The sequence below is a fragment of the Melozone crissalis genome, unplaced genomic scaffold (genome assembly GCF_028551555.1).
Source record: "Melozone crissalis strain CALT ecotype California unplaced genomic scaffold, PUWL_Pcris_2 ptg000023l_1, whole genome shotgun sequence".
In the NCBI taxonomy this organism is placed as follows: Eukaryota; Metazoa; Chordata; class Aves; order Passeriformes; family Passerellidae; genus Melozone; species Melozone crissalis.
The window spans coordinates 27072554-27100402 of record NW_026535801.1 but is presented as its reverse complement, the minus strand read 5'-3'; the positions used below and the strand labels follow the sequence as shown (position 1 = coordinate 27100402).

Sequence of the window (27849 nt, the reverse complement as noted above, 5' to 3'; positions counted from 1 at the left end):
CAGTGTCTGGAGAGGCCCTGGTGTCCAACCCTGTGTGTGGAACCAGCAGACAGAGACTCAGAGTCACTGCGGCAGCGAGAAAGCGTCACTGCTTGATCCCCAGGGCCTTTGAACTCCCTCATCAATCCCCACTCTGCTTCCTCCTGCTCACAGAAAGAGCATCAGAAGGTGTAGATGGCTATGTAGGCAGAGGAGGAGGAAGGGCTGAGAAGCAGAGAGCGCTGAGGCTCCCAGCACAGCAGGAGGAACAGGAGGGGGATGCTGGGGACATAAACAGCAATGACTCTCAAAGGGAAACTGGCAGGGTATTGTGCATGACTTTCCAGTTTTTCCTACCTCTCCCTGTTCACTCAGTGACACTTAAAGCAGTCTCCTGGAAAGACATTTTTGCACAGAGTGCTGCTGCCTTTAATGTTTCCCAGCTGCAGTGGGAACAGGAGGGAAGGAGAGCCACAATCAGGTCAGTGCTGGGCCCTGCTCAATGCCCCAGGCACAAGCAGTGGGAAGAGGAGAGAGGCTTCTTTTGGTTCTCCTGATTAAACTCCAGCTGGCTTTATTTCTCATTACATTGTTCCTCTGAAATGCCAGGCTGCACACATGAATTTGCTACTATGGGGCTACTCCTTCTGAGGAGGTTGCTACAGAAATGCATTTATTTTAATGAGAAACCAAATGCTAAGAAAGGATTTGTTCTGAAATGCAGGGACACAGAGGAACTTGTCAAAGAGGAATCCCATGAGTGAGTGCTATTCATCCCCAGTTGTCAAAGGGTTTGAGATCCAGGTGCTGGGCTCTGCCTGCTTTTTCAGACCAGGAGCTGGGCTTCAGGGCTGTTCCTCCTGGTTTCCAGCTCTGGTTCTATAAGATACCTTAGTGTAACCAGGTGCTGTCAAAGAACAGGCATGAATGAACTTGTGGGCATCCATGCTTATTTGAAAATAATAGATGGCATAAAGCTCCCGGAGACAATGAAAGGTCAATGCCAAGAAGATTATGATCTATTGGATAGTGAGGCTTATTAAAGGGAAGGGATGGCAAGGTAGAAAGAGTGAATAACTGCATTTCCTGGAGCTGAACTTCGTAAAAAGAACTATATCTGAAGGCAGCACATCTTCCTTTGACAGCCCTTATAGGCTGGGATGTAAAGCAGAGGATAGGGGTGACCTTTTTTCCCTGTAGGAGATAAGGAAACTGAGGCACAGGTAGCCAATTAAATGTAGATAATCAGTACATTTCTGAGAGCTAACACAGAGACACCCAAACTTCTCTTCCAGGCCATAAACATCTGTAGTTAATGACAAAATTTTAATTACTGGCAATCAGCTAATGAGGGTAAAAGCTGAACTAATTTTCTGCTGCCTGTAATGCTACTCTAGACTGTGTTTTGCCCATCAGCTGAACTGCTATTTAAAAAGAGGATGAAAAGAAAAAGGGAAAAAAAAACATTTTGGCACCTCGCTCTGCCTCCTCTGCCAGACCAGATTAGTGCAGGGGGGAAATTCTCTGGTGCAGACAAGCCCTAGTTCATTTTCCCATGTCAGGCAGGGAAGCTACAAGCTGAGCACAGGGCCCTGCTACCCAGCCCTGCTTCCTACTGCGATCAGCTCAAATGACTCTATGGCAAGGTGGAAATTCTGTTCCTTCATGATGCTAAGAAAACACTCTGCACACCTGTGCTCCCCATAGTGGGCCAGGGACAATATGCTGCTCCTCTTTTTGCCCATCTAGGGTACCAGCCCCATTCAGCCACAGCATGGGCCAAATCACCCCCTTCTGGCATTTTGAAGAGGCAGCTGGAGATGACCCTTCTGGAAGAGTAAGGCAGCACGTATTCCTGCTGTGCATGAGTAACCAGCAGCCATTCCGGGGGAGGCTGTGCGCTACCGCTGGGCAGAATGATTCATCTCTGTGTCACGGACATGGTAGCAATAGCCCTGCAACAAAAGGCAGAGCCATGGGGTAATTTGTCATTATGGTGACTTTCAGCCTTGCACTGATCAGCCTGGGTGCTCACATCTCTGATGCTTGCAATAAAACCTCTCCATGGCACCAAGGAGGGAAAGACACCAAGCTGGAGTCACTGAGGATCTGGCCCTAATGGAGACTCTGAATTGTACAAAGTGGGTTTGGGGCTATGAAGAAAAGCTACAGATTAGAGATTAGCTGTCAGTATTGCCTACAACACAGTAAAACCAACTGACTGGCACTGTGCTTTACCCTGCCATGGCACAGCAGGTTTGTGGTAGCTCCGTGCTTGGGGAGCAGAAATGCCAGGCTGATTCCCACGCAGGATGAGCAGCTAAATGTCCCTTATCCTCTGACTGAGTTGCCAGGGACAGCTACCCCTGGAAATTGCTAGCTCCAAAATTCACTTTTCAGTCTGCTATTTCATTTCAGTCCCAAGCCCTCACTTAGAGCCCACATCTCAGGGATTTGTCTGTGGCTGCTTTCTTATGATCCCATCACACCAGGTTTCTCAGGCAGCACATCCCAACTGCTGTCCTGTGAGTCCTACTCCACACCCCCGGGGAGCCTGGGCCGACATGCAAGTGGCTGCCATGGTCCTCCACCGTGCTCCTCCAACGCGGTGGATGCCTTCAGGCACTAATGCCAACAGATGTCTTTTCTGTCCAGCTACCAGCTGAAGAAAACTCCTTCTGATTAAGCTGATTCCAGCTATTTGATAAGGCTCCCCCTCTGCAGACTCACTTCCCTGCTGCCACGATGCTGACTGCCAATCAACTGCTACTGCTGGTGCAATTAATTCCATCTCCCTCTGCAGCCCCAGTTCACTGCATGCAGGGACAGCCATCACATTTCATGCTCTAAAGGGCTTAACACCCCACTACACACACATACATCTGCACACTAACAGGGTGGCCAGGAAGGTGATTGGAAACAGACTAAAGGAATTGGAGGCCTCAGAGACGAGGCCACCCTAAATCAGATTTAGCGGGTGAGAGAGGACAAAGCAAATGTTCTTGGACAGAGTGGCACATGCCCTCCATAACAAAAGCCTCTTACCTGAGTCATCCATCCCACAGCACTGTGGGTTAGGATCACCTGAGCTCTGCATTGTCTCACTTGGGATGCAGCAGCAGCAGTGTCCTGATAGCTCTTTCCCCATTTAAAAGCTAACTTGCAAAGGGGCCAGGTGGAGAGGTAACTGGAGGACAGCAAATATGTTTCATGTTTAGCTCCATGCAGAGGATCCCCTGCCTTGGCACTAAAGCTGAGCTGAGCTGGGCTGGGACGGATACATCCCATTGTGCAGCATTTCCACAGGTGGCTGTGCCAGCCCTGAGCCCGGGGAGCTACAGTGAGTCCAGGGATAGTTTAAGTGGGGAGACCATTTTGCTACAGAGTCTGGGAATGGGAGCCAGCACTACCATAAATCCAGACACCAATTCCTCTCCATCTCCTGCAATATACTTCCAAGCAGCTCCAAAGCTCCCCAAATTCAGCACATTTCCCAGCAATTCCACCACCCTTTGGGCTGATGCCATGGAAAAATACTTCTGGATTACTGCTGCCAACAGCTCCCCAGCTGACTGTGGTGTGAAAATCCTACAGGTCACTTTAGCTTATGATATTCAGGCTACATTTTACAAACGTGCTCTCTCTGGCTCTGTTGGGTGAGAACAAATGAGCTGTGTGACTGGTGAGCAGGGGTTCTGCACCTCTCCCTTCTCCTGCAATAGCACAACATGGCTGGGTTATGCTGCAAGATCAAGTCGATAACTACTACTGTTATTATCTTTAATAATCAATAATAATGTCCTTATTTCCTCTTGTAGGGCTTCCCAGTACATCCTTGCTTATTTATCCTCTGTTTTATTTCCATCCCGACTTTACAATCAGATCAGGGTGAGCAGCTGCCAGCACTGACTGAGCTGCTGAAGCCCAGCTGTACTCGAGTGAAGCCCCTTCCAGAGTAGAGACAATTCTGACTTCAGCCAGCCTCCCTGCAAGGAGGGAGCCTCATGGAGCCAGGGCCAAAGCCATGAGCTCTGGTAGGCAGCTCTGTCTGAGCTGAAAGGGCTGTAAGTACCTAACACCCCTCCAGGGAGACACTGAGACATCTGCAGCAGCTGTAAAAATATATAAAATGAGGCAAGGTTAACAGTGGCTATCTTGGGCAAGCGTGCCTGTGTCTCCCTCTTTCATACTGTCTGAAGGTGTGTAATTGTCAATGCCTTCACCCTGATGGTCTCCCTGGGGAAAAGGGACAGCACAGTGTCCCCCGTGCCCAGGCAGGAGCTGGTGTGTGGGCAGAGGCGTGCTGGAGGACACACTGGCAGAGCAGACATTTATGCCGCAGGCTTCCAAATGCCAGGTGAGAGGTTTCCTACTGGCACCATCCTTTCTTCCTTTAACCAGCCTGTATGCCCCTCCCTGGCTTCTCATTCAGCCCCTTTCTAACAAAACCAGCTGGTCCTACCCAGCCTGGCAACACCCCTTCAAAAGCCCCGGCACATTCCTGAGCTAAACCACATTCCTGAGCTAAGCCACGTTACAACAGTGAGAAGCCACTGCTCCATGAGAGAGCTCTTGCTCTTTGGGAGAACAAAACTCGTTCTGCTTAATTGCTCCTGGCAGCGCACTCTGCCATAATGAAGGTGGGAACAGGATGGCAGGGAAAGGCAGCGCTACTTCTTTGCACTGAGCCTCAAAATCCATCCTTTTGTGCTAAAAGCACAATGCGACGCTGGGCTCACTCCTTCAAGTCACTCGTGCTGAGGAAAGCAGCGTCTGCAGTGAGCCCAAATCCTCCATGCACACATCCCCAGCTCCGAGCGCTGGGAGGAGGCTCGTCTTGCTTTATTTTTAATCCCGTGAAAAACCTAAAGTACGTCACAAGTGAGAATCTGCATTGTGGAAAGGCTTTTTCATAGACCCTTTGGACTCGGCTTCATGCGCCCAGAGGGCTTTGCAATAGTTAATTTTGCCTCCCAGCTCCCGGGAGGGAGGGATGGAGGGAGGTGTTACTATTTGCGGTTTGCTAAGAGGACTGTGAGATGGATGGCTGAGAAATAAAGTCTGTGGCCTGATGGTGCTTCTCGAAAGCATTAACACACTTTCTTCCTTCTCACCCACGGGCACAGTGACGTTTCACACTTCTGCCGGGGTCTGGCTCTCTGGAGACCTGGTAACTGTTCCCTAATGCCTCTCCTTTCACAGCAGCTTAAATAAGAGTCAGAGCCAGTGCCACAATCAGGAAAATGGCTCCTCTGCAAACCGGCAGTGTGGTACCAAGCCCCATGCAGAGGCTGGGAAAGCCTACCCTCTCCAGTTGTGGCACCTAATTCTAATTCCTTGTAGGAGAACAGGAGAGAAATTTTTTAAAGAGGAAATTAGTAACTACTTAAAGGAATATAAATCACTTATTTGACATTTCTGGAGGCCTGATTTTGGTTAAATAAAGGACTTAATGGACAAAAAACCAAACAGGTCTCAAACAGCCTGGACTTGTGGGCTGGCTAGAAATTGGTCAAGATTTCCTGGCCATCCCCAGTGCAGGGGCACTCTGGGTCAGTCCCCAGCAAAAGCAGGCAGGGAATAAAGTCCCTTCCTGCTGGTGCTGGGTATGCTCAGGGACACAGGGCAGCCAGACCTGGCCAGCTGAGCACATCTACCTGTCCAGGGCTCCCTCTTTGCCTGGCTTCTCCACTGGGGCAGGTTGCATTTTATCATCACTTTCTCCCTTGGCAGAAGAGCACCAGATTGAAACCTTTCATCTACTTCCTTGAGGGAGAAAATGAGCAGCATTTCAATGCATGTGTCAGATGACCACACTTATGCCTTTTGATAGCTGAATCCCACAGACAGAAACAAGCATCCAGAGGCAAACAGGAAAGGCATTTTCCCTTGAAATAAGGTGCTGTAGTGAGGCAGAGATATTTCTCTTTTTTTTTCTTTCTTTGAACGTCATAAATGCAATCCATTAAACAGTGATCAGCAGACAGCACTGAAAACAAACACCAAATTAAGCACGCCCACTCTAAGGGAGAGGTTTTGCCTGCCTGCTCCTCCCACACTCCTGCCCAGAAGGTGAAGATAAAGGGAGAGCACCTGGAAGGACCATTTTGGGGGGCTAGGTTGGCAGAGCTACTGGAAGAGGAAAGTGGGGATGTGCCATAGGAGAAAGAGCCTTGTGTGAGGAGTGTACAAGTATGTACTTTGCAGTACTGAGCTTGGGAGGGCTCTGGGAAGTGGGGATATAAGAGAGGTGCTGCTAACTAGGAATCTGAGGTGACAGTCACTGGGAATATGTTACTGGGGTGCCTCAGCAAGATAGGTGGAGAATAATACTGAAAGCAAAGAGGTTGATATCTGGGAAGCAGGGGTCTGATGTTACACTGGAGGGACCTGGTGTAACCCACAGTAAACCATGCTGATGATATGAGAGGTTGGGGGTTATCTAGGGAATAGAGCAGGAGACATGCCAGAGGTACAGGTAAGGAAGATGGTGGGCATATAGAGCACATCTACCCAGTCTTTTCCAGCCCAAATTTTCACTAGTTAGACATTAATTTGATCTCAAAGTGAAGGATGGCAGTACCAGCCCCCACAAGATGAGTGGGGAGCACAGGCACCTCCTGGACATCAGTCATGGACTGACTGCTGCCACCAGTGCAAAAGGCCATAGCTTTGCTGTGCTCATTAGGACAGGCTCTCGTGCTGGGCCAGCTCATTTGTGCACAGGTCAGTCAGACAGAAGCTGGGACACACTGAGATGGCTGCAGCAGGCACAGTCATGTCTGAAGGCAGGCAAGTGGGTGGGCTCACATCTCTGCGTGCTTAACAATCTTCTCCCTGTAACAGCATTGTCCAGAATGAGAAGGCTAAAACCTATGAACAGTGACACTGCAGCCACTTCTCAGTCTCCCCAGTCCCTGTTTTTTTTAAGGTCACAGAATTTAAGTTGGGAGGTCTCTGGATTTCTTTTGTCCAGCCTTCTGCTCAAACCTGGGCTAGCTTCAAGGTTGCTCAAGACTCCATTTTGCTGAATTGTCAAGATGTCAGAGGACTGAGATCCTACCATATGTCTGGGTTCCTGTCTCAGTGCTGCTCTGCTCTCACTGCAAAAGTTTACTTCTGTATATCCAATGAGTACTTCCCTTGCTGCAATATGTGCCATTGCCTCTAGACCCTTGCTGTGCTCCTCTGGCTCTGTGGTCTTTATGCTCTGACTTCAAGTAGAAGAAGGCAGCTGATCTCCCCTTTCATCTTCCTGTTGCTAGACTGAAAAAGTCCAAATCCCTCCACCTCTCCTCACACATAATGTGCTTCTGTCCCTTTAGCATTTTAGCATCCCCCCCTGACTAACCCAGATTGTCAATCTCTCATTTGTGCTGGGGAAGTATTTGGGTACTAAGAAAGATATCTCTGAAATTGCAGCTTGCAACCACCTGGTACAGCCCTTCTTCCCAGGATGGCCAGAAGACAATTCCTCCCTGAGCTGGGAACAACTTCAGTGTCACTGGGGAAAAAACTGCAAAGTGTGTAAGAACAAAAATGGCATGGCTCCATGCCTAAAAGTGTCACTGGCTTTCTTTTTCCTTTTACAGAGGTAAAAGGGACTCCCTCCTGGGAGAGATATTCAGATGTCAGGCCAGGCAAGGAGCTTGTTTTCTGGAAGAGCTGAGCTTGAAGTCTGCTTTATCTCTGGGCTGAATATAAAATAATCCCCTTTAAATTGCTGCAGAGTATCTTCAAATGCCTTATACTTCATTGTTACTAGAAGTTGCTAAGTTCTTGGTATTGGGATGCAATTCTGGGCACAGTTTATGCCTAAATCTGTGCTGCCATCTCCCCCTTCCTACTGCCCTTCCTGTGTGTGCTGCCCTGCCCCATTACCACTGCTGTGTTGGTGACCAGGTGGTCAGATAGGGGAATTGATTTTAAAAAAAAAGCTAATCAGAATTAAAAAAAAAAAAATGGGACCAAGTCCCTGGCTGCACGGTCCCTGGTGCTAGAACATGGAAAGGGTTGAAATGCAGAGCTCAGGCTGCTGCTCATTATAGCTGCAAGGTCTTGGACTGGCTCAGCTTGCTCACGAGCACACATCACCAAGACACTGGACCTAACCGTAACCCTACCCCTTACCCTCAGGAAAGGTCTGTAGATAAGACTTTGCTTCTTTCAGTGACACTGACTTCTCTTTCAACTTCAGACACCTCCTTCCTTCCCTTGGGAATGTCCCTGCTGCTCCTGCCTGAATGCTGTGCAGGGAGACACCATGTTGGGAGGCCAGAGTTCCTGAACTGACTTTAGCCTGACTGTGCTCACCCTGGATGCTCTGCCTTCCAGCACCTGCATGTCTTTTTGCATGCAGCCTTTACCCAGTGCATCTCCTTTGTGCCAACCATCCCCCTCCTCAGCCATCCCCCAGCAAGGTGCCAGTCTTCATTAGCAGAGGAGTGTGAGGTTTGCTGGTATAATTTCCCAAGTAGTCTGCCTGAATACACAATTGTAGGGGGGCAAAGGCACTCCAGGCCTTTGCTCACTGTTGTGAGCTGGGGCACTTGAGCTGGCATTGCCAATCTCAGCTGGGGTAGGGGTTCCCTGAGGGCTGAGCTCCTGAGAATTTTCTCTCAGGACAGATGCAGAGAAATATCTATATTCATACTATGTTCTGTCCCAGCCCCTGCTCTAGAGGGGAATCACTGACTTAGAAGCTTCAAGGACATTGGCTTTTCTTTAATACAAATATTCAGACATATCAGTGTCAGAGGGAGATGCAACTCTCTTAATCATTCCCAACATTATTAACTATACAAATAATGAAGAAATTAATTAAGCAAAAGAAAAAACAGACTGAATATCTGGGAAAGTGTCTTGACACTGAGTTGCCTTATGATAATCTCTGAGGGACTTGGGGGAGGCTGTGGTACTCCTGGCACATGGAAATAGGTGTAGAAGAGCAACAAGAGAAAGCAGTGGGAGCAATGTGTAGGTGCTGCAAGGTAGGAACCAGGAAGGAAACAACAAGCCTTCAATATCTGTGACACAGCTGGAAGACTGATAGATTCAGCCAGCTCAGATTTTTTAAAAATTCCAATAATGTAAATTCCTTAAGTAGAAGCCAAGCCTATGAACAAGATAAATCTCTTAGTCACTTTGCCAGTGATATCCTCCTAATCTCATCCTTCCTGAACGATGCTGCTCAGAGAGTGAAACACTTTGCATAAATGGGTTTGCTGCTCAGAGCAATCACTCATGCTTCCCACTCTGACCCCAGGATTAGAGAAGTCCCCTGGATTAAGGCTGTTACTATTTAGAGTCAAGGGTGAGCCAGCTAAGCAAAAGCTCAAGGCAACTTTCAAGTGATTGCAGCAGAGTGAGAAAAAGAGAAGGAGAAGTGAACAGGAGGCCACCATCGTCTCAGGGAATTGCATGTCCCACGCTGGTGTTGTACTGTACTTTAGGTGCTTTACAAAGAGAAATGACCCAATAACAAGGAATTATCAACATGCACATGAGAAGATAATGAACAGTAACTCAAGGGTCAACCAAACCAACTTTTTCTTCAAAAAATAAAGATGGCATTGAACTGATGATGCTGTTTGCAGAGATGCTGTGTGCCTTGCTTCCCATCAGACATCTCTGTCTGTTGAATAGGCCCGGCATCTTGAAATTCAGAGCCAAGGTCTGCTGAACTCTCCCTCCCAAAACAGAGATTGGAAATGACCTGCTGAAGGATAAAAAGTGATCTGAGGACCAGAGACACATCCCCAGTGCTCCCATACCCAAGAAGAGTGCTGGAGCCACTTACATCCAAATGATGACAGCCTCAGCACCATCAGATTCCAGACTGACTTAGGCCACTTTATGAAGGTGAAAAGATCATTCTGGATTCCAAAAATAGGAAAACCATGTTGGTTCATACAAATTACACCTAGGACCACCATAAACAAGTTGCCTTTTGCTTACTGTTCCCCTGTAGCACAGACATATGTGTGAACTGTTCCCAGTACTACTTAGGTAGCATATACTGTAATGAAGTATGTAATCCTTTAATATACAAGAGCTTTTCTTATAATCCATACTTGTGTGAACCCAGACAAATATTTAATACATTCTTATCACACCAACAGGAAATAGTTTCATCAATTCTGACAGACACATGAATTTTCAGAAGTGCCTGTCACACGTTCAATGCATCATTCCCCAGGAATTGCTCCCTTTCACTATTTCTCTGTGAAGACCCCTTCTGCTGATGCTCTCCCCTCCCCATAGGAGCTTCCAGCAGCTATTCCAGCTGGACGCTGTAAAATGGAAAATAACAACTTTTCAGAAGCCAGAGGATTTTTGCTGTTAGCAAGATCAGACTGGATTTTCAGTGTTTTGCCAAGAGAAGGGTGTCCTCATGCACTTTCTGCCTGGGTTTGCACAGCAGCTTTTCTGGGCTTTGGTTAATTAAAATACAGCACATCTTGTGCAACTTTTGAACTCCATTTCTGTAAAAGATATGTGAGGCTGCAGGCTGTCTGTCACATTATGCATGTCCCCCATGCCAAGACTGTAGCATTCTATTTGACTGTAAGTCATCTATTAGATGTAAGACAATTGCTGTTTTTTAGTGAGTCATTTTTTTCTCAGTAATTAACAGTTGTCAGTTCAAGTCAGCCCAGTGCTGGTGTCACTCACTGACTTCAAGGCTGTGTTTAAAATGTCTTTTCTCCCACACAACAACTCACCACAAACAATATCACTTTTCCTGCCTTGTCCACTGGAGCCATTTTGCACCACGATTATCCTGATTAGCCAGGCCAACAGTGAGGAGCACTTGCTGCTTGAGCACAGAAGGAACTGCCCAACAGGAGAAGAGCTTGGCCAAGAAAAGGCAGCTCGCCTTCTTGACCCCATTTCATTGCTATATGCTTCAAATCCTGGCTGCGTCTGTCTTGCTATAAAAATGTCAGACTGTCTCTAACACTTATTTTTGCTCATCACTTCAGCGTGGCCTTACTTGGCAACTTCTCCCATCTGTTTACTTCTCTTCAGTGTTGTGCATGCATTTCTGAATTCCTGTTTACTTATACTAACATGAACACTCAGCATTTGCAGAGCACCTAGGTTGAAGTGCTTTGTAGATGAGCAAGGATTCCTTAAAGCATTCCTAGAAGTGAAGGTTTCCAGTCTGCTTTATGGAGGCATGAAAGGGTCCTGCGTACTCTAAGTAGATGCAGCAGCTCTGTGTGCACTGGATGCCCTGGTTCCTGTATAATCAATGGAGGTCTAGCCAATGTTGACAGCAGAGCCCTGGGAGTGAGTCAGCGGAGCAAATGTAGGTGTCTGGCTCTCCAGCTCTGCTGCCTGCATTCGCTAGGGGCACGATTACCTACCTCAAGATGTTTTCCACTAAGAAATCATTGCGTGGGCATGACTGAAGCTCTTGATTTTTCACTGCCTAAACACCCAGTCCACATGCAGACACCTACATTGTGACACTCACATTGAGGTGTCTGCAATTCAGAGCTGTGTCCCACCTTGGTGATGTGCCCAGAATCACAGTTTGTTTACAAAGCTCAGACGAGAAGCTGAGATCCATGGTTGTTGCTCATCCACTTTCATTCACTTGAACTGGAAGAGGAACCTCCTCTAGCCAAGCCATCCCAATGGGGGAAATATTCTAAATGCATCCTCTCAGAGCCAGAGACCGACCCTCTACCTGGGCTGAGACCTGTTATCCAGTGACCCAGCTGCCACCCTGACTCTAAATTCTGGGGTTTGCTAATTCTGAGGTAACGCTCATCTGAGAGGACTGTGTTACCTGCTCAGTTCCCCACACCTTTTATTCTACTTCTTTTTCTTTTGCAGAAAGACAAAACCTGGCTCTGCAGAAAGCAGAGGTGCCCTCTCCAATGTGGTTTTCCTTCAAATCACACTGTGCCATTTGCTTACTTATGTTCTGACGTGGCCAGGAAGTTTTCTTTACCACTTGCATTATCCAGCAAGGGCCCACTACTGTTTCACAGTCACAGCCCTGACACCCCAGTGTCAGAAATTGTTCAAGCCTAAATCAAGTTCTGAACCATCTTCATATCTCGGATCTTTCCAGGTCAGCCTGCTTTCATGACCTGGTGAACTTACAGCTGACCAGTCAGATGGAAAGATTTTTTCAGTGGACGGATACAGAACACTGGTAAGTGGATTGTAAAAAAACCACAAGACACAGAGGCCTGATCTGTGAGCTATTGTGATTCAGTACAGGTGTGATACACTGCAAATCACCGCACTGCACTGGCCGTGCCATGCACGCACTACTGGAGAAACAGCAAAGTGCAGATCTCTCACTACAGATGTACCAGTAACAGCAGAGAGCAGCTCTCCTCAGCTGGGAGAGCTCCTGGCTGGTGTGCTGTGCTCCCAGCCCCATAGTGTGCTCAGCACAGTCCTCCAGGAAAGTGTCTCAGAGCAGCTGGAACTGCTACATCTGCTCCACAGCCCAGATGTGCATCATGGCATCAAGCTGCCCTCTGCAGGAAAATGTGACCCACAAATGACCATTTAATCTCCTCAATCCAATTTGGCTCAGCCACGTGGCATCTGCCTTGTCCCACCCTGCCAGAAACACACGTACAGCCGGTCCCTGCTCAGCCGTGAGCGCTGGGATCAGCACATCTTGCATCAGTGCTTGTGGCTGGCTGCTGCCTGGGAATCACACAGAACCTCTGAAGACAGAGAGGCCACGGATGTGCCGATGGGAACCCAGGACCCTGACCCTCATGGCCCTCTGAGCATCTCATGGGAGCCCCGAAGGCTGTGCAGTCCAGAAGCAGAGCAGTGCACTGGAGATATTGATGCCAATGCTGCTGTGCACATTTCAGGAGGGAAGAAAAACAGCTCAAGACAATGTAGACACAGTGATTTAAAAGGAAACAAGATTAAAGACAGTCACGTGAGTTCAGCTGTGTCCCAGCAGTTATGCCATATGCATTTATAGGTAGATGGAGATCTGGCAAAACTCCTTCTCTCTTCCTTGAAAGGATCTAAATCACAGGAAGGGCTGTTATTCATGCTGCAACCCACCCATGACAGGCAAAGCTGCGTCAGATGGTATCAAACAGTACTGGCCAGGTGGACAGGGCAGTCTGAGAAATGGGACTTGGGCTGAATTTTGTTACATATTTGTTCCAAACATGTATAGGGAATGCCATATGGAGGGAAATCCTGATGGTTTTTCCTGTCTCCTTAGATTTGTACAGCCTCTTTTTGACTCATCAGTATCTCTGGCATACAAATGGCTAACGGCCTTAGGAGCATTTACATATGGGGTAAAGACCTTGGCCTGCACTGATGGTTGTACAAAAATGCAAAACAGTTGTCAGTCAAAATGAGTTTTGAACTCAAAGTTGTTTCATTTCCAGCTGAGCAAATTTTCTCTTATTTTACAGGATACAGAGAGAACATACTCTCTTGTGCCTAAGCACTGCTCCTCATCTCTGCAATACAACAGAACAAATAGGCTAATCAAGCCAAAATGCAGAGCATGCTGAAAAGCTGGGAACATTCACAATGTAGTTAGAGAAGGTGAAAATCTCCCCTGTAGCCTAAGAGGGCTGGTATTGCTGCTCCACTCACAGTGCTTAGGGGCAAAAGATGATCTGGTAAGAAAAGACAGAGTTACTCTGCCCTATTGGAGAGATGCCACCTGGAGAGGGATGAAGTTATAAATCCTATGGAAGGAAACATACAAAATGGGGCAATGCAGAACTGGGATGCAAAGAAGCAAGGAGCTGATGAATGCCATTAGGCTTTTTTGGTGGCAGTGGGATTGCAGGAATGAATGAATGAATGAGGTTCCATCACGTGCAACAGAACCTTGTGCTGATCAGAGAAGCAGAGCATGTGTTTTCCAGCTTTCATCTGTCCCAAGAACATCCCCCTCCATCTTCTGTTTCATCACAGAAACCCAATCTCAGAGGCCTTCTCACATCCATTACAGAGAAAAATAACTCGATCCAACACAAACAGAAAGCAGAGCCATGCTATGGTAGAAACCCTGCCACCTTCAGAGGTCACAACTTTTACCCCGTACATTTCTGATCCTCCTAAACACAGGCAGAGCAGCTCAGTTACACAAACACACACATTTGTATGCCTTGTATTTGCAAATAATCTCTGATGTGAGCTTACTGGACTGCTCCGTGGAAATCTATAAGCCTGTAGCAGCTTCTGCATCTCCTTCGGCTTACTGTAGCAATAAGAACTTCTGAAGAGTCCCTGCAGCTTAGTTTGCTTTCCTACTGACAGATGCACTTTGGATGCCTCTGATCAAAGTTCCTCCTCTTATTAAGTTGCACAGAATTATTTCTGATATTCTCCCTGCCAGTCATGATCACTTAACTACAATCCTTCCCCTGATCACCTGGCTCTCTGCTCCAGCTGAGGTTTCTGCAGTGATGGAGTGACACATAGAGTTCTGCAGGCTTGAGACAGAGCTGCTGCCATCAGCCACCTACCAAAGCTGTTTCTTCAGGTGTTCAAGCAGTCCTAGGTAGGGCTGGATCAACATCCTCCCTTTGTGTGCTGCCTGAAGGGCAAGTCTCACCATTTGGCTGTGTGTGACCACTCTGTTGTGAAGTGCCCTAGAAAGAGGCTGACTAAAATAACAGATCCTGGACTGGGCTCAGTGGAGAAGTCTCTAAAACTTTTACTACACAGGTCCCTATGTTTCCCAAATGTACAGTTTTCTGAAATATTCCAGTATTAACTTCAAACTTGCTAGTTCCACATCTGCGGGCAGATGGATCTTTTTCTTGCCTTTTTGTAAACAGAATTAAAAGCAAAGACAACAGCAGAACCAGAAGGTCTCAGACCAATGGAGCCAAACAGTGTGGATGTTCTCCCTGAATTGTACCTGGTAGTAAGGTGGCATTTTTGAGGTCTAATACGAGTGGGCCTCTTATGACAGTTCCCCTCCATGGCATCACAAACCCAGTGTGGGGAGTATGCCCCACTCAGCCACACATTTTCAGACAACTCATAAGAGCTTAAGAGTGCTGCAGCCCTTTATTTATCAAAGGTGGCTGGATTTGACAGAGAAGTTTAAATGTCACTGAGTGTATCTTGTGAACTTATAAACAGAACTGACACGGATAAGTACTGATGCTTAGGGAAGCAAGTAAGAGAGAGAGGAGAGAATATTTTTCATTTCTATTAAAACATATCTTGGGACAGGTTTTAAACAGCTTTCCAGGCAAATAAATTGAAGGCAGAAAGCAAAAATGGCCTGTTGAAGAGAGAATTATTGTAAGATTCCAGAAAGCAGCAATGGTAACAGAATGCTTTTGTTTGTTATAAAGAGTCTAATGGCTGTTTTGGTAGTAATAAGACAACGTATAATAAATTTCTGCTATATTGCATATTTTTAGAGATTCATAATTTTTCAAAATCTGCTTCTGTAAAGTTGAAAACCTTAGTTACAGATCTCTTTTTGCTCATCCTTCTGTTCAATTTAAACAAAAACCATTCTTGTTCAATCAAGGTTTTCTACAAGCAGTATTTCTGTAAGACTCAGATTTGAAATAGAATCACCTCCTTGAGGTTTAGGGATTATTGGATCAAGAAGTGTCCTGGCTATGACAAAGACACATAACTGAGCTTTTGCCATTATTAGCAATGTTTTTTCTCATTCTTCAAGCTATAGATGGGCAGGTATTTTCTCTTGGTATTTATCTGACTACCATTACACAAATCTCAGCCCTTGTCCAAATCCACACAGGGCAGTTAGAGCAGACATTTAATCCTTTCTTTTGCACAGCTCCTTCTAAAATCACTGTAAAAGCTATGGGGAGATCTTACTGCTGCCTTCAGCCACCTCATGGTACAGCAAGAAAACCAGACTCTTCTCAAAGGTATATGGTTACAAGAGGAAACAGATACTATTTGAAACACAAGAAATTATGATTATAAATCAAAAATACACCCCACATACACACATTTTTACTACAAGGGAGGTAAATGTTAAATTTGGTGTCCAGAGACATGACTGGAATAACAGTCCCTGGAATTATCCAGCTCTGGATATCTGGAGATCTGATTTGGTCAGATCTGCTTGAGCAGAAGTTGAACAAGATGATCTCTTGAGGTTCCCTAAAACCCTAAAATATTCTGAGGCTGTGTGAGTTTATTTGACATGAGTTATAACTCAAAATTGTCACCATCATCTGACATTTACACTGAATGCCTGAGCACACCTTCAAAGAGATGAAGCTCCTGTCTGGCATCACCAAGAAAAAGATGAGAGAGGAAATCTCATTAATAGCTGCAGGATGAGAAGGCCAAGAACTCTCCCACAGATTTCACATGACTGCAAAAAGGGCAAGAAATAAATCATAAGGAGTGGGAAAGCTAATAACAATGACCCAACATGATCAGCTGGGCCAGGTCATGACAGTGTAGCAAACTGGACTCTTTCATAGAGTCCTCACTTCAGGCTATGGGGGCTCTAAAAATGTTTTTCTTAGAAATGATGTAGCTATCCCATCTATGAAGAAAATTCTCCAGATGTGGGTTAAATGTAGGTGACAGCACTTCTGCTCTCATATGTCAGAGGAGGCTATGAACTGTTTTTTTCCTAACTAGCTGAATCCCATGAGTGTTTTTCCAGGCTGAAAGTTTCTTGCTTTTAATCTGATGTGGAATAAAACTGTCTTCAAACACAGAACTTCTTCCATGAGGGAAATCTTCTCTGCCAGCTAGCCCAAGGGTTTTTGAAGCTGGTTTCTAAGGATGCACACAGTACACAATTCTTTCTGTGACAGAAAAGACAAAAGTTGATATGCAAAGACAGTTTCAGTTCTCTGTTTCCCTAGATTTTCTCCTTGGGCACTGCAACAATTTCCCATTGTTGGAGACCTGAAAATCAAGAAGGGATATTTCTTCTCCAGTCCTTGCACTGCTTTAAGCTTCAAGCAGGAATTTCATTGAGGGAACTTATTTCACTGCTATTACAGAGAGGTTCAGACTAGACTAACCCAGTAACTCCCTCTGGCCTTAAATCTTGTAAGAATGCCTGTCTTTTCAATGTTAAGGAAATACTGGGGTTTTATGTCCTAAAATGTGAACTCTGTAGGGCAAGAAAAGCCTTTGCTTCACTTCTTGGTGCAATGCTTGACATATTGACATCCTGTAAAGGTTATCATAGTATTAAAATAAAGAATGGTCAGGAGGCCAGAAGCACCCATAACTCTCCTTCTGCCTCTTGTGGAAACCCTCTCTTTAATTACTTAACTGCTATTTCTCTCTGATACAGTATTTTATTATTGCCTACTTTTCTTGAATGCCCATCTGATCCGTCTTAATGTTCTTTTAATATCACTTGGAATGGGATAATAATATTCTTGTACTTCTCCAGCACCTTAAGCCCTGACAGGTCCTAGTGTGCTTAACAAGGAGAAAAAGAAAAGGGAAGTGCTTAATTCATCAGACAGTGCAAGGTCATGCAAGACATCAGACAGAGAAGAAGACTGATAAAACTAAAAGCACTGGGGTGTTTGGAGGGGCAGGCTTAGCCCATGGCCCTGCACTTGCAGGAAGAGCAAAGCATCCACTGAGCTTCAGTTCAGCACCTGCAGGAAATTGCCAGGGTAGGTGCTGATGTGATGTGAGTGAAGTGCCAGCAGGATTCCTGCAACGCTGATGCTGTGTGTTATGTCTTCAACAGATCCTTCCACATGGGCTTTTTTTAGCTTTCCCAAACGCTGAGAATTGGAGTAAAAAACTACACAGGATCTATCTGGGTAAGGACAGGGAACACTGAAGGGTGTGGAGATGCACATGGACGTTCTTGGAAAACCATTTATTTCATCAAGATACCAGTCAAAGAAGTGAGCTTCTTGGTTTTGACTCCACTGAAGCAGAACAATGCCTGTGCTGGGAAACTGGAGAGGGAGGGATCACAGTAATGAAAGCAAGAAATGAGGATCTGAACAAATGTCTGTGCAATCTTAGAGAAAGCAAATGAACATAACATGAGTACACAGCTGGGATATGAGAGAACATAAGCTCAAACTCGGCATAGGGTTAATGCCCCCAGTGACAGTGCTACCACAAGAAGGTGCTAGGAGGAAATGTGAGCCACCCCATCCATAAAGTGATTGAAGAAGCAGGAGGGGTGGTGTGGGCAACATTTCAAGCATGACTGGCTAGAAGCCTGAAACTGTCAGGAAAATCATATTCAGCCTTGCTGAGAGTGGCTTTAATTGGGGCAGAGAGCAGATACCTGAACTCAAGGAATGAGGATCCATTCACCCTCCCTCCACATGGCCATAAGTGGGCAGGGCCAGCCTCAGCCATAAGTCTCACCTATGGCAGTCACAAGATCCTTAAAGAAAAGCACAACTGCTCCTCCAGCCTTTTCATTCCAGATCCCCTCAGGAGGCAAGACTGAGCTAAAGTCATTAAGGATCTGAAGATTCAACAGAGTTAATGCTTACTGCATCTGCAGGCCCTCCTGTAAGGGGCTGCTTCTGGGGGAAAATGGATGCAATTCAGTAAGGCCAAATGCAGCTCCTCCACCAGTGCAGTAATGCCAGCTGCACAGAGCCAGGGTGGAGGACTGGCCAAGAAGCAGCTCTGAAGGACATGGAGATCATGAGCTGAGTAACAATCAATAATCATCTGCTGTTCCCTAAATAAATGAATAAATAAAGAGGGCGAACATTAGCCTGGAATGGATGATTTCTGCTACCTGTTAAGCAGGACTCAAAACCTTTCTGCCTGCTAGGCACTGACAAAGATTCGGCTGGATAATTGTTTCCAGTGCTTTTATAGCAAAATATGGACCATTTGGTAAGTGTAACACCAAGGATGATTAGTGTTCTAGAAGATACATCATAAAAGGAAAGGCACAATTGGGATTGTTTGGCTTAGAGAAGAAGCAGTGTTACGGCTTCAGTTGTCACTTAAACTTGTAAAATCCTGAAAGGATGAATTTTCACTGTATTTACTTGCAAATACTGGAAAATACCTTCAGTTACTTACTTATTGGGAAAAAATGGAAAGGGCAAGAAGAAATGAGTGTCAACAGGAAAGGTGGGTTCTCCAACTATGCCCATCCTTAAGAACTGGTTAGATTAGCCTCTGTCAGGATTTTGGACAGGTAGAGGGCACTGCCCCAGGCTTGGGCATGACCAGTGCACACATTCATAAACATAAGCTAAACCCACAGAGTACCAGAGGTTACAATGGCAATCCTAAGAAATTACTTGACAGAGGCTGTGGCCACAGGACTGTCTGCAAACAGTGGGGACAAACACCTCCAAATGCTCAGAGCACCGGAACCCTTAGAGGTGCCTCTAGCACTGACTGACCTCTGGGCTAATGGCACATACTTTCTGCATGGGAAAGGTGACCTCATGGCCTCACATTAAACATGAACACACTGTCAATCAAGCAGACCTTGGTAATCTTTTGCTAAGAGCAGCATGGCAAAGAAACCACAAGGGCCGTAGCAGTGCTTGACCTCCAAACTGGCTGAATATCAAGTTTGTTTTCTCTGTCATGTTCTGCAAAGTTGTTTTGCTTATGTCTGTAACTCCATGGAAATAAGTATGTCTGACAGTCCAGTTCTCCAACCAAAATGGACATTCCCTGCAAAGTAACTCTACAGAGGAGACAAAACTTTCTCAGGGATCCCTTCAAGATACAACTACCCCATCCTCCATGGGGTTTACAAAGTCTTCCCCAAGCACAGCCTGCTTCCTACAATAAACACAAGGTACTAGATGTAGGAAATTCTAATTTGTAAGCCCTTTTTTAATTTGGTATTATTTTCCCATTCTGTACCATCTCTCACTCCCCAGCCAGGGAAGCAAGTTGAGCTTGTGTGACTGTTGGGAGCAATGTCACCTGCGTTCCAAGCTGCACAGAGAGGAGGCTTGGATTTGATGGTTCATAGGCCATAGGAGAACCTGTGCAGATAGAGACAGATAGGATGGGTGAAACCAAGCTCTGATGTGGCTACTGGCTTTGGCCAAGAAGAAAAGAAGGAAGAGGAGGTGAGAGGGTAAAGAACAAGAAATGACATGACAGAAGATGTGTGACAATTTCAGTATAGGGGCCTTGTCACTAGAACCAGTTTGCCCACCATGATTTTGCCTTATCTCATCACTTTTCACAGAGGGGCATGGGGACAGTCCATTTATTATCTACAGAGGTTTCCAGGTCCTGCTGTTACTTTCTTCACCAGAAGAAAGTCATCAGTCATCACTCTCCAACCAACAGTGTAATCTGTTCTACTGTAACCAGTGATAGATCAGAAAAGGATAAAAGGTAGGTTGTGAAAAGATGGGGGAAGATAAGAAAGTCTTCAGCATCAAGCAATTCATTTTAGGTAAGCAATTCTGATTAACAAAGGAAAAGGAGAAAGATAAAAAGTTAACAAGCTATTCTGTAAGTCTGGTTTCCCATGGAAACCATATCATGATGGGGTTATTCTTTTTTTGTCTAATGGGATACACATTCCTATTACAGCTGCTGTTCCATCTGAAGCTCTCTCCTCCACAGACTCTACAGTGTCTAGCACAGATAATGCTGTAATCTCTCTCTCAGCAGGACATTTCTAGCTTTCCTCTTCTTCACCCAGCTAGTTTTCATGAAGCATACAGGAATTTGATGCCTTTCAGATCTGCACTCTCAGCCAGATGTGGCTGTCATTAGCCAGTAGGTTTAGAGGAGGGCTGATGAGCACAACCTGTAACAGCTCACACCATCACACGGCTTTATTCCTGTGGCAGCCAGATAATAAAGGGATGGGATGGTCACAGACATGGACCACTAACAATTACATTTTATTATCTTACTACAGGCGTAGCAGGAATGGAGACATGCAGCAGGCACATAGGACACACAGTATCACAGATTTTTGGCACGACCATTTCTGACTTCTGGACTGTGCCAGCCTTGAATGCAAAAACACCGATGTGAGCAAAAGGCTGCCACAGAGGAGGCCCTTGCTGGGAATGAATTTTTGCTAAAAAGACAACCTAAATGCAATTCAGTTTTGTATGAACAGAGCCCTTCCAGAGGCAAGTGTTGCCTTTGTGGAAATAACAGTGACTCTACAGATGCAAACAATGGAGCTACAAGCTTTTGCATTGCTTGTTCTGTCACTAACTGACATCAGCCACTGTTAATCATGGTCTGAAATGTATATTTAAGAAACAGTGACACATAGACAAGTTCCTTCATGAAGCTTTTTATACAGGGAAAAGTGAAGGAAAAGAAAAACTGCTGCTCAGGTTAGCTAGTGGCACTGAAATAAATGGGTCAGGCATCAGAGTTTCAGCAGGCACAAAAGGTGAAAACCTTGTCTTCCAGAGCAATTAAAAGTCAATGGGATTAGTGGCTTTCACTATTATTTATAGAAACCCCGCTGTGCACACAACATTATTGAAATACAGGGGTCAGGTCCTTGCTACTGGATGCCTACACTTTTGCTGTTGAAGTTAATGGGAGCTTTGCCAATCAACTCTGTGGCAACAGCAACTAAATCTAAAATAGATGACATCCTGGGCTCCATTCAGTTGATGGCTCAAGCAAAGCTTTTGCCAAAACCAAAAATGTTCTGCCTGCACAGTACGGATTTCATCCTGGGACAGGTGAAAGAGGAGAGGTAGCTATAGAGGTGTTAAGATTCAAAGATGGAAAGGCAGAGAGACGGACTGAATGTCACAGAAAGCATCCTCTCTTTCTTTCTTTCTTTCTCCCATAAATTACAAAATATAGATTGAAATCTAAATGGCTTCATTCCAGCATCTCATATTCTTCAGTTTTAGCAGGACTGGCTGTTTTCTAATGAATTATTCCCTTTCTAACAGCAAAGAAATGAATCCTGTGGGAACACACCTATGAAAAGGTCATGGATGGAAGCCTGCACTGTCATGTGATTCAGCATGTTTGAAAACAGTGTCCTGATGGTCTAGCCAGTTTGGACAGACCCTGTGAAGCACCAACATCTATATTTGCAAGTTTTCTGGGCTTTAGACACGCTTGTGATACTGGTTGCACAGTTGTTTCTTCTTCCACTCATTCATTATCATACTTGTGCCCTCAATTCTGACACAGACTCTTTTCCTCTTTGTCTCACTCTAGTACTTCATTTTCCTCAATCTTGAAACATTGCAAATCAGAAATCAGGTATCCCAGACACCTCCTCCACTCCTCTGTGCTGCTGAGAGCCCAGTCTGTATACCAGCAGTATCTCCTGACCTTAGCTCATGCCTTCTCTGCAGACCCTACCATGCAGGGAGCTGATGATGCTTTTTGCTCATGTCTGTACCAGGAAGAAGCTGACATTCTCACCAGCTATTTCAAGTAACACAGGCCAGTGAGCAGCTGTTCAGTGGTACTGACCATTCCCTGAACCTACACAGGGCCCCAAGAACGTGTGTGAGTCCAGGATGGATAATTTGAGGTCACTTTAATTCTAGAGAAGTCCTGAACATGGCAGGTGCCTACACACTGAAGACATCAACTTACATGAGCATGAAATCCAGACATGCACCTGGAAGGGGTGGATCTCACTGGTCAGGCACAGGAGGCTGGTGAGCTGTGGGGCAAGACACCAGCCCCAGGGCCCTGCTCCTAAGTCAGTCCTACCCTGATCTCTAGACTGGCTTCAGATGTGAAGAATGAATTTTACTTTAAGAAGTGTTATCATGAATTGTGACAACTCTAGATATTCATAATAATCACATGGCTTTATAATACTTCATTAAACTTTAGCTCTTTCTTTGTTCCTGCAGCAGGGAGCTCCACAGCCCAGTTACATCTCACATGGAAATGCATGTCTCAATATCCATTTTAAGTTACCTTCCCTTCCAATTTTCTTGAAGGTTTTCATGTTCTCATATTAAGGAACTGGTGTCCCAAAAGTCTAGCAGGAAATTTGATGGGAAGAACAGTCTTCATCCAAGCATTTCTATTGAATACTGAGCTAAGCCCAAGCTACCAGCCTGCAGGAAAGAGTCTACAATTCTCTCTGATCCTCCATAGCCAACTAAATCTACCACTATTGACTTTTCAAATCTCCATCTTTCCAGCATCTTTCCCCAAAAAGAGAAAGAGAAATGCAGACTGAAAATGATAGGTAAGAAAAGACGTGCACACGCTCTAACTGACAATATAACAAAAAATCTCAAAACACATGGCTTTCCAAATTATCCCAGTTTCATTTAGAATGGTTTTCTATTTATTTCCAGCGCAGCTGAAAGCACCACTTCTGAGACCCTAAACTCCACAGCACAGCTAACTCCTTGTGACGTGGGCTAACAGTTTATCCCCTGATGCAAAGGGACTTTTCACCCATGTCTTTTTCTGATAATCCACATGACTTGCTTTCAGCTTGGAACCATACCAAATACTGTAAAACATTTGTCAGAGAGGAGCTCATCTTAGTTTCTTTCTCTTGCAGAACATTGTCAGAGATCCAGGAAAGCAGACAAAATTCTACAAACACTAAGCATTAACCAAAACAGAATACTCCAGCATTTTTCTTCCTCACTTTCTCCCCAGAGCTTTGCTGCTCCATCCAGGGTCTCAGAATTTGCTGACACAATGGTGCAGGATGTTCAGTCATTGAAACCTTTGAAAATGCCAAGCAAGTCCCTGAAAGGAAATGCCATTGCCAAGAGCTGAGTTCAGTCCCTCAGCTTCAACCATGTTTAGCTCTCATTTTCAATGAAAGCAGCTGCCTTTTTCAACTGTCAGACCTGAGCAGAGTTTGCCCTTCATGTCCTCAAAACACGAGCCCAGATGCTGTGATCCCCTGGTCATCAGATCCACTCTTTTCTTGCCCACATCCCTGGTTTCTCCTGACTAACACGCAAGGATCAGAACAGTTTCACAATAATGAGTTTTCCTCCTTCCTATGGTCCTCAGCATATTTTTAAATGGAAGAATCAGCTTGCCCATAAGAACCAACATGAGGAGCTTAAAATATAAGCAATTCAGTAGCCTGAAGTATCATGCATGCTGGGCAATCATAAATTTCAAGCAAAAATCCCTACTGATTTTATTTTGCATTAGATACTAAATAAAACCTACTTGCAAAGCCAGATTACTGAGAAACCTTTTTGGCTGTTGTTTTGGTTGGGACTTCTTTATATCAAAACAGGATTAAAACATCTTTTGGAGACTCACTGTCATTTTATCTGAGTAAATAAGCTTAGAGCGCCTAACAGTCAGTTTATAATGAAGGATTTTGTTCTTGTTACTGTGATGCAGCCCAGCAAATTTGCCCACAGCTGCAGCAAATTCAGATGGTTTTGACAGGTAAATAAAATACTGTTTAGATCTGTCATTGTTATTAATCAGCAGAGTAAAGAAATAGCAATTATATTTTGTTTCCAAGCAGATAAATTTTCATCATGATCTTGGCAGGGGTGGTACAGAATAATGTGCATCTATAACTTTTACAGTTGTGAGGGTCCAAAATATGAAGAGTCTTTGGTCAGCTGTTGAGCTGTAAAAAAAAATGGGAAATAAAGGCTAAACCAGTAATAAACACCATAACAAAAAGGAACAAGGAATGTGGGATTTAGCCCTGTTGGAGTTTTATTGACATAAGCACCAAATAAACCAAACTGCAGGTCTTGACATCAGCTGCACCAATTCAGTGCTCAGTTATTCTGAACTGTACTTCCAGGAAGCTGTGTCAGGATCTGGCTGTGCTTTGAAACCCCACAGTCTGGGTGTCCATAATGACTGGTGCTTCCCAGCTGCTGCAGGGGCAAAGGTTTCAAATACTCCTCAAGCAATGCCAGTGAACAAAAAAATTATTTGTGGAATAAGGTACTGCTCAAGGAGGAGTGGCAGAATACAGCTGCAAATATATTATTGTATTGGTCAGAAACTGTGAGAATCAAAAAAGAGAAATCCTGGTGAAAGTGTTATGAGATGCCAGTCACATCTGCTCAGCTCCTCACTCAGGTAGGCTGGCAGATGGTCAGCAAATAGTCTCACTTTTACAATGCAACCTACACTGGTTTTCAGAGTGAAAATTAGCATCCAATTATTTTCAAGCATTAATGTTCTCCAAGCAAGCAAGCTACCTTTTCATTCTGCTTAGGCTCTATTTGCTCTGACACGTATGCCAATCTCGGAGGTGCCTACGTCTTGTGTACACAGGCAGAATGGCAAGCCAGGGAAGAGTACTAGAAATGTGGAATAATGTAAATTCCCAGGAAGTGAATTGCATGGCTTCCAACTTTTAGAAGAGATGAGGACAAGACAAGCAAGAGAAGAAGGTGCACAGTATCTCCAAAAAAGAATTATTTCCTCCACTCCCATCTGAAATCCTGCGGTGAAAGCTGTGTCTCACAGCTGCCAGCTGCATAAACCATTAGAGAAGGCTACAGTCCATTGAGCACTGAGCTGGGACCTATGGAACCCTTGGTATCACACATCCAGCAGGGCTGTGCATATTGGGATTGGTTGGGGGCAAGGAAGAATGGAAGCCCATTCCCCACTTTCCAGCACCCATCACCACCATCCTCAAACCAACATAAGGGAAGGCACAATCACTGCATTACAGATGTAGGCAACTTGGGGAAAGGCAGGGCATGTGCCAGAGCATGGCCACTTTCAAATGAGCACTGGTTTTCTCCTTAGCAGGGCACGCAGGTCCATGAAGGGGAAAGAACACCTGGGGTAAAACCCATTTTGCATAAGATTTCAACGTATCACCTTACATGCCAGAATCTGTGCCCAAAATGGAAATAGTCAAGTTGAACTTGGCAACACTTTTTCATACAAGGATTATGACAGGTAATGAAATTATCCTGAGTAATAATGGTTATCTGCACATATGGGCTTGATCCCACAAGAGGAGGTCTATAGCCTTCCTTGCATCTGCAAGCTGTGTCATGTTAGGTACAAATGTTGCTGGGTGCATCTCTGTAAGGAAGTTGCCAGCCCTAAAATACATGAGATGCTTTTAATTGTCATTAAATACGGAGCATAACGCTCCAGGGTGGCATCTTATATTCTAGCATGGTTGCATTTGTTTCATTCTCCTGTGTGGTGGAGAGAAACTTCACTGGCCTAACCTCAGTCTGTACCATGGAGCGCCTCAAGGCTGCATTTTCAGCAGGTACAATCACAGCTAGCTGTGTTTCTCCTGCAGATAGTGCAACTGGGAGCACGGGAGCAGTGGAGCACCTGCACAGTCCCTATTAGCCATCCCCTGGGAAACACTGAAGTGGGGTTATCTTGTGCCACGTGTTTTGTACAGACTCAAGTTGTATTTTTAAAAGCAAAGAGCACATTAAACTCCTCCCCTGCATCACTTTTGGAATCATTGCGACTAGGTACCCACAAAGCAGGGAACAGCCTCCCTTGCTGAGGTGTGCTCTGCTCCATGAAGGTGCCAGCGTGTCCCTCCTGCCATGCCACGGCTGTACGGCTCTCAGGCTGGGCATGAGTGCCCGGGGCAAGGCTGCCGGGAAGCAGAAAAGGACGGAGCACGCCTCCACCCCACACCTCCCTGGGAAACACTACCGAGATGCAAAATCTGGAGCCCGGGGCCTGGGCAGAAGGCAGAGCCCCTCTGGGTTTCGGCTCCAGGCTGTCAACAGGGACAGCCCCTCAAGGAGCAGCAGGCCCCGGGTCCCTCAGGCCGGAGCATCGCTGCCACCGGGCCCGCCGCGGCCCCCACCGCCCGCGGTCTCTCACCTGCTCGGGCCCCTGGAAGCAGATCCTGCAGAGCGGGGTGCGGATGCCGCTGTCGACGCTGCTGCCCAGCGAGTAGCGGTCCTCGGCCTTGCCCTTGCCGAAGTCATCCGAGGAGGTGCTGCTGGGCAGGGAGGCGGGCGGCTCCCCGGCGGGGCTGCCCCACTCCTCGGCGGCCGGGCTGCCCGCGCCGCCGCCGCCGCCCGCCGCCCGCCAGCCGGGCCCGCGCCCCCCGGGCGGTGCGGCCCCCGCCGCCGCCTCTGCGCCGCCGGGCATGGGGAGCGGCGGCGGCGGGGAGGGCGGCGGCGGCGCGGGGGGTCTCCGCAGCAGGAAGACCTTCAGGTCATTGAAGAGCATGCGGCAGCGGCACTTGAGGAGGCCTTGGTTTCGCAACATCTGTCTCGGACGGAGGAGCCCGCAGCAGCAGTAGCAGAAAATGCCCGCGCCGGGTGGTATTAACATGTGCCTTTCCTTGGCAGGCGGGCACGGGGGAAAGAAAAGGGCAGGAGCCGGGCGCCCCGCGGCCGGGGGGGCTCCGCGGCGGCCGCAGTGCCGGGGGGGCTGCGCTGGCCGCCGGGGAACGCACAAAAGCAGAGCCGGAGGGCGAGGGGGCCGAGTCCCCGGCAGCCCGCTGCGACCCGGCGGGGACGGCGATTGAAAAAAAAAAAATCCACACCAGGAAAAAAAACGACTCTGTGCTGCCGAGGGATCCTTTCCCCCCTCCACAAGTTTGCTTAGAAATCAGCGGGAGGAGGAAATAAATCTCCCACGCCCGAGGGTCCAGGGGCGCAGGCGGCGGTCTCGGGAGAAAGCCCCCGATCAGCTCTCGCAACTCCTAAGCCTGTAAAAAAGAAGGGTCCACGTCTCCGGTGGGTGTGGGGAGGAGAGAGAATATGGTTCTCTCGACAGTATTTGGCATCTCAAGTAATTTTCCTTTTTCTTCTATTTTATAATAATTTTTTTTCAATTAAAAAATAAAACCCGATCACACGATTCCCGGTGTGCATCCAGACAAAATAGCAGCTGGTCTGGCTATCAAAATGCAAAATTGGTAGCTGTTGTTATTATCAAAATTGCCTCTTTGACAAAAAAGACCTTCACATTGTTTGTGGGAAAACACCCTACGTTTTCAACACTGTGCTCCCAGGTGGCTTCAGATTTTAC

General features: G+C 46.3%; 1 protein-coding gene across 2 annotated transcripts in view; it reads right to left on the bottom strand.

The window, feature by feature from the left end:
• Positions 1-27216, bottom strand: part of MARCHF4 (membrane associated ring-CH-type finger 4) — a 99811-nt gene extending 72595 nt beyond the window's left edge. The window contains exon 1 of one of the 2 annotated variants that reach the window (XM_054277552.1): positions 26689-27216. In XM_054277552.1, the coding sequence (XP_054133527.1) occupies positions 26689-27147 (459 nt within the window). In that variant the 5' untranslated portion in view covers positions 27148-27216. The remainder of the gene's footprint in view (positions 1-26688) is intronic. The other variant, XM_054277553.1, reaches the window with a different exon arrangement.
• Positions 27217-27849: the final 633 nt, after the last annotated feature.